This window comes from Garra rufa, chromosome 11 (genome assembly GCF_049309525.1).
Source record: "Garra rufa chromosome 11, GarRuf1.0, whole genome shotgun sequence".
Taxonomy (NCBI): domain Eukaryota; kingdom Metazoa; phylum Chordata; class Actinopteri; order Cypriniformes; family Cyprinidae; genus Garra; species Garra rufa.
This window is the reverse complement of record NC_133371.1, coordinates 2,094,580-2,107,275: the sequence shown is the minus strand read 5'-3', so window position 1 is coordinate 2,107,275 and position 12,696 is coordinate 2,094,580. Positions and strand designations below refer to the sequence as shown.

General features: G+C 34.8%; 1 protein-coding gene across 1 annotated transcript; it reads right to left on the bottom strand.

Annotated features, from left to right (window-relative positions):
* Positions 1-2,617: 2,617 nt before the first annotated feature.
* On the bottom strand, positions 2,618-10,771 carry eif3m (eukaryotic translation initiation factor 3, subunit M). The gene is made up of 11 exons (XM_073850504.1): positions 10,656-10,771; positions 10,085-10,217; positions 8,602-8,740; positions 8,386-8,509; positions 7,105-7,199; positions 6,930-7,013; positions 6,250-6,349; positions 6,081-6,162; positions 4,738-4,881; positions 2,898-2,958; positions 2,618-2,792 (listed from the first exon to the last, which is right to left on the bottom strand). Exons 1-11 carry the CDS (start codon positions 10,695-10,697, stop codon positions 2,669-2,671), a joined length of 1,128 nt encoding a protein of 375 aa, XP_073706605.1. The 5' UTR covers positions 10,698-10,771; the 3' UTR covers positions 2,618-2,668.
* Positions 10,772-12,696: the final 1,925 nt, after the last annotated feature.

Below are 12,696 nucleotides of genomic sequence, written 5' to 3'. Positions count from 1 at the left end.
AAAAAAAGTTTGTTTTTTCCTAATTACTGAATGCTACTTTAGGTAGGCTACTTCTCATCCACAGCAAAAACTACTATCTGAACTAAAGTTCAGTAACAAAACAAGAACAATTACACAAATGACAAGTGTAAATTAATACAACATAAAGTTAGTAATAAAATCAATAACACTAGTATTCAGGAGGGGAAATTTAATAATTAATTGTAAAATAACTAGTGTTTCTCACTGCAGGTATTTATAGGACGCTGTCTCTTTAAGGCCAAATGCCCAAACCGAATACTGGCACGCATCTCTTTCTCAGCTGTTTCGGTTCACTGAAGACATAAACGACTGTTAAACAGAATACCAAAACGGGTATTAAGACATGACTTGGTATGTACGTTTCCGTTCAAATAGCAGTTAAAGAGGAATCAATCTGTGTGAATCGCGCCGCGCGCCTCTCTCTCCTCTCTCTCTGCGCGTGCTCGCGCCAGTTGTGTGCGGCAACGTAAAAACATGTGCTAATTATAAACTTTTACTCTATGATGGTTAAACTTAACAGCTAATCTGCGATTCAAATGCGTGTAGTTGGGCGGAAACCCGCTAAATCTGGCAACACTGAGGCGTTGTCAAGCAAGCGCGTGTCTAGCAACAGAACAGATTTAGAACCTGCGCAGGAGATTCTCCTCAAAACGATAAACTTTTCCTTTTCAAAGTGTAAAAATTTAAGACCCTTGGATTTAGATTTAAGACAAATTAAGACATTTAAAGGCCTTATTTTAGGACAACGGAATTTAAGACTTTTTAAGGATCCGCGGCCACCCTGTTTTATAACTATAACTTATTAATATTGTGATATTGCGTTTGTCAAGCTTAACAACTCAACCCTGTTACATCGAATAAAGATAGAAAACTATCTGAAAATGGTCTTTAACAATATACCTGATTCCTTAATATCATGCATACCACATGCTCTCCTGTTATTCATTACATTTAGAGCAAAAAATCACAACCCCGTCACACTCAACCCTCTTACTTATTTGATCATAACGGGGTTGTGAGATGAAGTTATCCAGTAATTTAAATTAATTATTATATTTGATCAAGAGCCCAAGTAATGTCCATATTAAAGCTGTGTGTGTGTGCGCACGTGTGTTCCACCTAGATTTTCACATCTCAGTGTTAAGTAATTAAATTGCAATTTATATCTGTTGTCTTTCTTGGTTACATTATGAAATACAGTGTTTATAGAAAATCTTACAGTGAATTTGAGTAAAAAAAAACAACTATTTATTTAAGATGTATTTGTCTCTCAACCCCATTACCTTAGTCTCAACCCCATCACACCTACATTTTTATTATTTTTTAAGTTTATGAAAAATTTAATGTTTGTTGAACACAATCATAAAAATACTTTGTTACATTTACATTTTAGTTTAAATTCCAAACTTAAGCCACTTCTTTGATCAAAAATGATGAGGTTGCTCTCACAAAAGTTCCATTTCAGGATTTATTATAGCAAACGTGTGAGATTTTATGTAACTTTTGTATTTGCAAATACTGAATTGGTGTGAGAGACATCTGATTAGTAGGAAAATGTTGCTTTCATTACAAATACATTTATAATCATATTCAGAGAGCTCCCATAGTGTCTATAACAGGGCTGAAGACTAATAGTGCCCATATCTTAAAACAAAGACCAATAATAATAGAGATTTGATGCCTGAGGTGGAAAAATATGTTTTTCTGGAAGCTAAATATGTTATTAATGTTGTGGGGTGTTCAGAAAAGTAATACATTTTGGTAAAAAAAAAATGTAAAATGTATAAATCCAAATTGTACCGGTTTTGTGGAATGACTCCAGTACTTTTTATGATGGACACAATTTATTTTGCTTCAAAATCTTAACCACCATTCACTGCCATTATAGAGCTTGGAAGAGTCAGGACATTTTTTAATACAACTATGATCGTATTCGTAGGATGGCTTGAATGTGAGTAAACTATTTATTTAAGTTACTGAGAGGAGTAATGTAGTAATATTTCACAGTTCACTATTACTCATACTTGGAGTAGTTGACTTTCAGAACAAAAATGTACAGATATTGTACTCACCCCCTTGGTCAGTCAAGTTGTTCATGTCTTTCTTTCTTCAGTCGTAAAGAAATGATGTTTCTTGAGGAAAACATTTCAGGATTTCTCTCCACATAATGGACTTCTACGGTGCCCCACAGTTTGAACTTCCAAAATGCAGTTTAAATGCAGGAAGAAAGGTCTTATTTAGCTAAATGATCTGTTATTTAAAAAAAAAAAAAAACTCTGTGTGTACTCTGTGTAGAGATGAAAAAGTATCTAAATTGTAAATGTTTTTAGAAAATAACAGATCATTTAGCTAAATAAGACCCTTCTTCCTGCATTTTGGAAGTTCAAACTCATGGGCACCACTGAAGTCCATTATATGGAGAGAAATCCTGAAATGTTTTCCTGAAGAAACCATTTCTTTACGACTGAAGAAAGAAAAACATGAACATCTTGGATGACAAGGGGGTGAGTACATTATCTGTACATTTTTGTTCAATATTGACCATCTGACTGTCCATTATCCTTTATACAGCACTGACAGTGAAGCAGAAACATGATGGTCTTCATGGGTCTTTTATTGGATGTGTATAAAAACAGAAGCAGCTGTGTCAAGCAGTGGGAGAGAGTGTCTGGAGGCTGCTCTTCACGGTGACCAGATTCTGTTTCCAGGAGCACAGTGTGTCAAACAGCTGCTGCCACTGCTGTTTGCCAAAGGTGCGGTGTGTGCTGTGGCTACAGGAAGAAAGACAGAAACACAATCGCATCAGTATGGGCAGATTTTCAAACACAACCCTACTGCTCAACAACTTAAGTGTTTACGTGTGTTTCCAAACTCACCTCACCACAACCTTCCGCTGTGTCTGGTCGATCTTGCAATAGACCATTTTAGTCCGAACAGCTAGAAATTCACAGATAAACACAATATGTAAGTATTCACGCTGTTGTCCAATAACATTGCCACAACGTTTTTTAACATTCAGGTTACATATACGAGGGAGATTAGGTTAAAGGAGAAGTTCACTTTCGGAACAAAAAATTACATATAATGTACTCAACCCCCTTAAGATATTCATGTATTTTTCTTCAGTCGTGAAGAAATCGTTTTTTGAGGAAGACATTTCAGGATTTTTCTTCATATAGAGGACTTCAATAGTGCCCCAAGTGTGAACTTCCAAAATGCAGTTTAAATGCAGCTTCAAATGATCCCAAATGTGGTTGTAAAGGATCCCAGCCGAAGAAGAAGGGTCTTATCTAGTGAAACGATTGGTATTTTCATAAAAAAAATACAATTTATATAATTATTAACCTCAAATGCTTGTCTTGCTCTCCCTGAACTGTTTTTTCCAATTCAAGACAGTTAGAGTATGTCGAAAAACTTGCATCTCATGTTGTCGCTCAACTTCAAAATCATCCAACATTGCTGTTTTGACTTTTCTGTTAAGGGTGTTTGATAATCTTTGCATGTTCACTTTGCAAACACTGGGTTGGTCCTTCAGTAGCGATGTATACACAGAGTTCAGAGAGAGCAAGACAAGACAAGCATTTGAGGTTAAAAAGTATTTAAATTGCATTTTTTTTTGATGAAAATAACCAATCGTTTCACTAGGTAAGACCATGTTTACAACCCTTTGAAGCTGCATTTAAACTGCTTTTTGGAAGTTCAAACTTTGGGGTACCATATATATCCATTATATGAAGAGAAATCCTGAAATGTTTTCCTCAAAAAAATGAATTTCTTTGTGACTGAAGAAAGACAGACAGCAACATCTTGGATTACAAGAGGGTGAATACATTTGAACTTTACTTTACTACCATATTCAGGGAAATTTGTGCTGGATTTAGAACCCAGCAGCTAAATACATAAATTACCAAATAGTTAGCAAATGACAAAATAGTTACATTTAATATACATGTATACAGTAGGGGTGGGCGATATGGCAAAAATATCATATCACCTTGTTTATTTTTTTGAGAATTACCACAATTCACGATTTTATCACGATTCCTTGTCATGTTGGTTTTACTACTTTGCAAGCTGTCTGAGCAGTACAGCCAAACTAATTTCCCTATTTTTAAAATTAAAGCCTTACAAAGTAACAAAATATAAAATAAAAAGAATGGAAGATGTTTAGGCTAAATTAGGCAAAGATAAATATCTGTAATTTTTTAATCTTTGTTATAAAAAAAATAAGAACAAAGATAGACTACAAATACACAATACATACAAGTAAAACAAGCTTTAATTTTCAGGTATAGTAGGTGTATTTAATAAAGTTTTGGGACACCATCTGAGTAATTTTTGGTGAACTGTCCCTTTAAATGACAATCGGCAGCGAACCAGAAGCAAAAGATAACTTAGTCCAGTAATCAGGCGCTGTTTGACAGGCTTTTAGCGTGCATGCTTTGGGTGTACGCGCTTATGAAGCACATACCAGAACAGCGTGCGGACGAACATAACAGCAAGGCTTCAAATCACATGCAAATAATGTATTTTGTGACTGCGAATAAGTGCAGTGAATGAATGCATGTCGTGTTGCACAGTATATTAAGATGGAGGCATGCTGTAGCACGATACTACAAAAGCAGATCGTGGAGACATTTTAATCGTCCACAATCAATAGACAAATAGTCATATCGCACAACCCTAATATACAGTTTAAAAAGATCAGAGCCGTACCGTCAATGACGAAGGCCTCCACATCTTCAGCATCGATCTGCAGCTCTTGCTGCATGGTGTCGAACAAGATCTCCTTCATCTCTACCGCCATGCCCATGAACGTCAGCAGCCTCATTTTTGCCATGTTCTGCTCATGACACAAACCTGAAAAGACAACATGAAGCATTTAATATTCAGTTTGATCCTCAAAGCACCAATGTCACTGGCTGGTGCTTTAAAGTCAAAAAATTAACTAAATATTGATAAAACTACACATATTTTATAGGCAATGACTTCAGGAAATCAATAGTATTTTTAATAATCAATATTTCAATGTTGCTGAATGAATTAATCATTCATAAAGTTTCCGATGGGAAAAATAGAGTGAAACACGCTGACAAATTGGGCCGCCACTGCTGCACTCTATTAGCTGTAGGTGAAGATGCTGCTGACGTAGTCTGTAATGTATTTCACCCTCTCAACAGAAAATCTGTTTATGTTAATTATAAAATAATCAACATGAGTAGAAGGTCAATGAGCCATTTCAGGGTTTAGAGGGAGGTGCAGCAGGTGATCAACTCAGTAAGATCAACATTTCATCAGAACTAGTCTGAATTGGCTGTCGCTGGTCACCGGCAGGGAGGATCCTTCTCTAATTAATGTCTGCTTTTTGAAAGAACCAAAACTGCTGAGACTCAAATTCCAGCAGCCCAGTGACACCACAGACAATAGACATGTGTGAGCCAGTGTTTAACCCTTCGGTGCATTTAAAAACAAATAAAAGATGAGCAGCGACGCACAGAAGATAAATAACTTTTTACTAAAGGTCATTTTAAATATGAAGCAAAAAGCTTTTGGATTTCATCAAAAACTTTAATTTGTAAATATCTAAATAATATCTTAATTTGTGTTCTGTCTTATGGGTTTGGAATGACATGAGAGTGAATAATTAATTTTTGGATGAACTGTCCCTTTAATAAATTATGTATATGGTTGTTTGGTGTTTTAAGGCTATGGCAGGAACAATTAAAAAAGTCATATAGAGTTTTTAACGTTCACTTTAGATATAAACTTTAGATAGAAAAAAATTTGGGTTCAAACCCTGAAATTTCCTCCAGCACAATAGTAAAATATGTTCAAGACATACTGGACTGAAGAGCACAGTGGTGAATCTTCATTTGATAAAGAACTTGTGTGTATAAGTATATAAATTTGTTATTGTAAAATTAATATTCTTAATTCATACAGTATTTTATGGACTCAAAGATAAACTCAATGAAAAGTTGAACCTTTTTTCTTCATGATGTTCAAAGTACTTATAAAAGTAGTTCAATCTAAGACTAATTTACACATGATGTACTCACCGAGAGACTCAATGAAGTCTTTGTTGCTCTGGTAAAACTTCAGATAAGAAGCAAGCTTTGCACTGACAAAGATAGTAAGGAGCTGGAACGAGAAGGAGGCGTTTTATCCAGAGAATTGCTAAAAATTAGTTCAATGAAGTATGCATTGATTTTGGAGATGTATTCTTACATCATGGATGAGTTCTCCCTCCAGGAAACGCACTGGTTTCAAAGCCAGGAGATGGTCGAACAGATAGGTGTTTGTGTCTTTCAGGGCACGAACGATGCACCTGGGACAAACAGCAGGGCATACAGTTGAGGACAAAAGTTTACATACATGTCAATTATTTGACCAAAATAAGAGTGATTATACAAAAATGCAATGACCCCGTTCAAAAGTTTACATACACTTTTTGTTTAGTGATAACTGTTCGTGAGTCTCTTGTTTGTCTGCCTGCTGTTCTTCAGAAAAATCCTTCAGGACCTTCAGCAATGTGTGTATTTGAACCCTTTCCAACAATGACTGTGTGATTTTGAGATCCATCATTTAACACTGAGGACAACTGAGGGACTCATATGCAACTATTACAGAAGATTTATGATGCTTCAGAAGGAAAAACACTGCATTAAGAGCTTTTTAAATTTGAAGATCAGGGTACATTTAACTTGAAGGGCTGTACTAAAAGAAAAAAGATATTTAGGCAAAATAAGAAAAATGTACACATCTTCTGTTCAAAAGTTTTCACCCCTGGCTTTTAATGGATCGTTTTTTTCTTCTGGAGCATTGGTGAGCGTTTGAAACTTCTGTAATAGTTGCATAAATCTAAATAGCATATCTAAACTGAGAGAACCGGCAAGATAAAGCCATACCTGTGTGCATCCACTCGGGCTTGTGAAGCATTGTCCTCTGTGTAACTACCCAGTAACTCTACCATCACTTTGGCTGCTGCTTCACTGAAAAACACAGAGTATAAAGAGCAAATAAGCAAACATCCCTCACAATCCCCGGACAAAACTGACATAAAAAAACCAAACAAGCAAGTACCTCTTCTTGCAGTCAACCAGCGCATCATACACCAAACGGAGCAGAGTGTGTTTCTTCTCAGTATTCAGATTCCAGTCTGTGATCCACTTCCGCACCTGCACACAACAACATTGTTTCCATATTACACAAATACAAAGACAAATCATCAGTTTAAGGATTAAAGCAAATGTTTGTTATACAGGTTAATCTCTCAAAAAAAATTCCAGATCATAATAAACATTTAATTTTTTTTTTTTTAAAGTACAGCAGGGACCTTTTGTGCACAAAATAACGACTTCATTCAACAATTTATCTCTTCCGTGTCAGTGTTTGTCTTACGGGTTTGGAAAGACACGAGAGTGAGTAATTAATGACACATTTTTCATTTGTGTGTAAACTAATACTTAAAAAAAAAATAAAGCTTGTTTATCATACACATTTTTAAAAATACATTTCTAACCCAAATTCTAATTATTGGAGCACACACCTTTTTACTGTAATTCCTCATTTACTCAAATGTACTCATCTTTACTGTAATACAGTCACACCCATCAGGACACTTTTGTAATCACTAGTTTACAGATGCATTTAGTATATGGTACAATTATGCACTTTACATATATTTACACATTTCTTTTTTTTTTTTTTTACACATTACTTCTAACTAGGAAAGCATCGAAATGAAAATTCTTGGCCGAAGCTGAAGCCGAAATGAAAATTCTTGGCCAAAGCCAAACATAACTAAACACTGGGCCAAATACCAATTACCGAACATGGTTTTTCGTGGACTTGTTAGACATGGACTTTAAACCCTGTCTAACATGCTTGTGCAGCGCTGTCAGAATACATACAATTTGTGCGTGTATTAGACAACATAGCGTTCCATAGTTTATTTGCTAATGGTTTAAGGCCATTTCACAGATTTTAGTCATCATACAGTAACCAGCAACAACCATCCCTTTCTCTTCCCATCAAAGACATGCGATGCGATACTGAACAGTCTTGCTGTTGTTGCTTGTAATGATTTTTGTTGTTTGCAGCATTAGTGCGCGCCTGTATTTGATCATGACTTTGTTCCGTATAATTTATTCTGCCTTTTTGCTTACTTTCGGTTGCCGAACATTTGGTGCATCCCTACTAACTGTAGAAAGAGGGCTTAATTTGTCCCTTTGTGTAATTATGAGGTAAAATATGAGCTGGACATTGTTTTTTGTGAGATTCAAAGACATATCTTGTGATGAACTTTAAAAGCAGGTAAGGAAATACTATGATTATTTTCCAACATTATGCTGAAGTCTGTACCTGGTCCAATTCTGTAGGTATGAATGCAATGGCGTTGCAGGTGGCCGCCACTTTAATCAGACTGCAGTACACAGTGTACCTCACTGGTGTATTCTCATCCATACCATGGAAGAGATTGCTTAAGCTGAAAGCAAAGAGTTTAATTAAAACAACTGAACATGGCTAGAAAAAAACTGAGATTGCAAATCATTTCAACAATGCAGTAAAAACACTCACAGTTGCATCCTGAGCGAGGGCCGTTCACCCTCACGAAACTTCACCAGCTTCTCACATAAACTCTCAATGAGAGCTTCCTGCTTCTCCGTCTCCAGAATCAGCAACAGGGAGACGATGCTGTTCATCACACTCTCCACATCTGCAGAGGAAGACAAGAGAGCTTATAAGAAAATTTTTATGATAAATGTACAGGTATGTGTCAAAAAAATTAGAATATCGAGGGAAAGTCCATTTACTTCAATAATTTGTTTCAAAAAGTGAAACTTGTATGCTATATTAGTTCACTACACACAAAGTAAAATGTAAAGCCTTTATTTGATTCAATTTTAATGATTATGGATTAAAAAAAACAAATCCAGTATTTCACAAAATTAGAATATCATGACAAAGTTCAAGATTGTAGGCTCCCTGTGTCCCAATCTAGTCAGCTAATTAATGCAAAACACCTGCAAAGGTTTCCTCAGCCTTTAAATGGTCTCAGTCTGGCTTAGTAGGCTTCAGAATCATGGGGAAGTGTGCTGACTTGAGGATTGTGCAGAAGACCATCATTGACACCCTCCATAAGGAGGACAAGTCTCAAAAGGCAATTGCAAAAGAAGCTGGATGCTCACAGAGCGCAGTATCGAAGTATATTAACAGAGTGTTAAAGGGAACAGAAAAATGTGGCTGGAAAAGGTGCACAAATGACAGGGATGTCCGTAGCCTTGAGAGAATTGTCAAGCAAGGGCGGTTCAGAAATCTGGGAGAGCTTCAAAAGTCCAGTGTGAAGTTTCCACAGTCAGTGATGGTTTGGGGAGCATGTGATCTGCTGGTGTGGGTTCATTATCTTTTATCAAGTCCACAGTCAACGCAGCTGTCTACCAGGAAATTTTAGTGCACTTCATGCTTCCTGCTGCCGACAAGCTTTTTGGAGATGATGATTTTATTTTCCAGCAGGATTTGGCACCTGCCCACAAAGCCAAAACTAGCAGTACCTGGTTTAATAGCCATGGAATAACTGTACTTGATTGGCCGGAAAACTCACCTGACTTAAACCCCATTGAAAATCTAAGGGGTATTGTCCAAAGGAAGATGATGGAACAGAGACCCCGAAATGCAGACGAGCTGAAGGCCAATATCAAAGCAACTTGGGCTACCATAACACCACAACTGTGTCAAAGGCTGATCGCCTCCATGCCACGCCGCCTTGATGCTTCAATTAGTGCAAAAGGAGGCCCAAAGTACTGAGATAATATCCTTTTTTATTGCTCACATGAAATATTCTAATTTTGTGAAATACTGGATTTGTTTTTTTGTCTTCAATCCATAATAATGCAAATTGAAACTAACAAAGGCTTGAAATATATGACTTTGTGTGTAGTGAACTAATATAACATACACGTTTCACTATTTGAAACACATTATTGAAATAAATGGACTTTCCCTCGATATTCTAATGTTTTGACACGTTTGCTTTAAAGCTCTAACCTCTGTTATATCATACCTTTGTCATCGTCTTTGAGGCAGACATCACAGGCTTCAATGATCTGAGCCAGATCGACATGCAGACCTCCTTCTGAATTCTCCTCAGAGATCTCAGCTCCTTTAGATTTCAAATAGGCCCGAAGCTCTGACGCCTAAAAAGACAACAAAAATGAAGCCACCTCTTATAATAACAACAACAAATGTATATCCCCATCATAGTGTCTCCCTCAAAGGGAAGCAACCAATTCAGGCAAACATAGTAGGTTATATTGTGTGATATTTGTGGGTTGTGAAATGTTGTCAATAACAACAACAAAAACGTGACTATTGATCCTGGTAATATTTAAGAAATGGATTTTCTAACTCAGTGCAACTAAATAACACAAAGCCCAGCTTAAATGCAACGTCAATAATACGTATTTTAAAATATAAACTGTTAAATTGATTATTACTACGTCAATACGTTGTATTGAGATCAGCTAAAGCTAACAGATGTTAGCATCCACAAGCATGCTTAAACAAAGATACTTTTGCTTTGTTAAAATACCAACGTAACCGCACAAAAATGCTTGTGAATTATTCAAACACACCTGATCCTCCTCCGTTATATCAATAAACGCCGGGACACTCATTTTAATAAATATTTTAAGAGCACAGATAAGAATCCACGCTCGCAGCCTAGATTCACAGGCCGGAAGAGACTCTGTACACTTGCCGGTAATGCGACGTACTTCCGGGTCACAGACTTAAAGGGACCGCAAAGCTGCCTAGAGTTAGCGATACTTTGCTGTGTGCGACACAGAAAGACACTACAGGATCCTCATATAATGTAAGTTGATAGTGACTACAAGTGTCAAGCTCCAAAATGGCATGGTAACACAGTCTTTGATTTTGACTTCCGTCATTTTCATGTGAGGGATCCCACTCTTAAATTAATATAGCTATATGTTGTTAATGTATAAACACCCAGTTTATTCTATCAAATAAATACATTTTATACATATATGTGAAATATTATTTGAGTTACAATATGATTTTTTCCTACGCACTATAATACTGTACTATGTGATATTTATTTGAATACATTTATTTTAAAAATAGTTTATTTATTGTAATTAAATTATGTAATTATTATGTCGAAAAAATTATGTTTTTATGTACTTATTTATTAGATTTTTTATTTATTAATTAATTTTAATCTATTACTGCTTTAATCTAATTTGAATTCATTTTAATCATTATATATATATATATATATATATATAATGATTAAAATGAATTAAAATTATATTAAAATAAATTAAATTTAAATATATATTTATTTTAATACAGTTATTTTAAAAATTGTTTATTTATTGTAATTAAATTATGTAATTATTATTTTGAAAATGTTATGTATTGTTTGTACTTATTTAGTAGATTTTATATTTATTAATTTATTTTAATCATTATATATATATATATTACATATAATGCATGGTATGGTATATATAGTATGGGTCAAAATTATGGGTATTTTTATGCCAAAAATCATTAGGATATTAAGTAAAGATCATGTTTATTTACATATTTTGTAAATTTCCTACCGTAAATATATCAAAACTTAATTTTTGATTAGTAATATGCATTGCTAAGAACTTCATTTGGACACCTTTAAAGGTGATTTTTCTCAATATTTCTTTTTTTTTCCCCACCCTCAATATTTTCTAATATTGTTTGATCCTAATAAACCATGAATTAATGGAAAGCTTACTTATTTAGCTTTTAGATGATGTAGGGTCATATATATATATAATATTATTATTATTATTATTTTTAATTATTATTATATTATCAGGAATATGATTTTAAAGCTAAAGTAATAATAAGTAATAATTCTAATAGGGCCAAATGGGCAAAAAATGTATTAAATTATGCTTTATTGAATAACATTTATATATTATTTAGTTTTTAGTTCAGGTTTATTTAAAATTTATTTTAAAATTTAATTTAATTTATTTAATTGAAAAACATTTTCAATTAGGAAAAAAATACTAAATGAGAAAAATTCCTAATATGAACTTCCTTTGACTAGGAAAGAGCTTTGTGAAAATTCTTCAAACTATTTTACAAATTTTTCTTCCTGCACAGATCCGTACAAATCAAATCCCTTTCTGTCAATGCCCCTCCAAAAACATGAATGCATGATCAACTTTAAAAACTCAGCATTATTTTCTGTGTTTAATGCATTGTTTCCATTTTTTAACCTAAAGGCACACATCATGCATGGATTTTTTGTACATCCAAAAGTACAGACGGGAATTACTGGCACTGAATTCAAGCTTAAGGTATGTAAAAGCTTAAGTAGCTTAAGGTCATTCTGGGTTTAAAGTTTATGAGTCACATAAGTCATCTGGCCCTAAACATGGTCTATCTCAGTGTCTGAGTAATTCTTCCAGCATCCAGTTATCAATCTTGCAATTAAAAGATTAAAGTCAACCTGACCTTGGACACATAAAACAACAAGGGTGATGGTCTTTTGAAAGTTAGATGATAGTATTACATTTCAAGCGCCAGTATGGGACCACCTCGACAGGTCCTTGTATTCCTATCCTGGGGATTTATGCGTGTCCCTCAGGTCAAGGCAATATC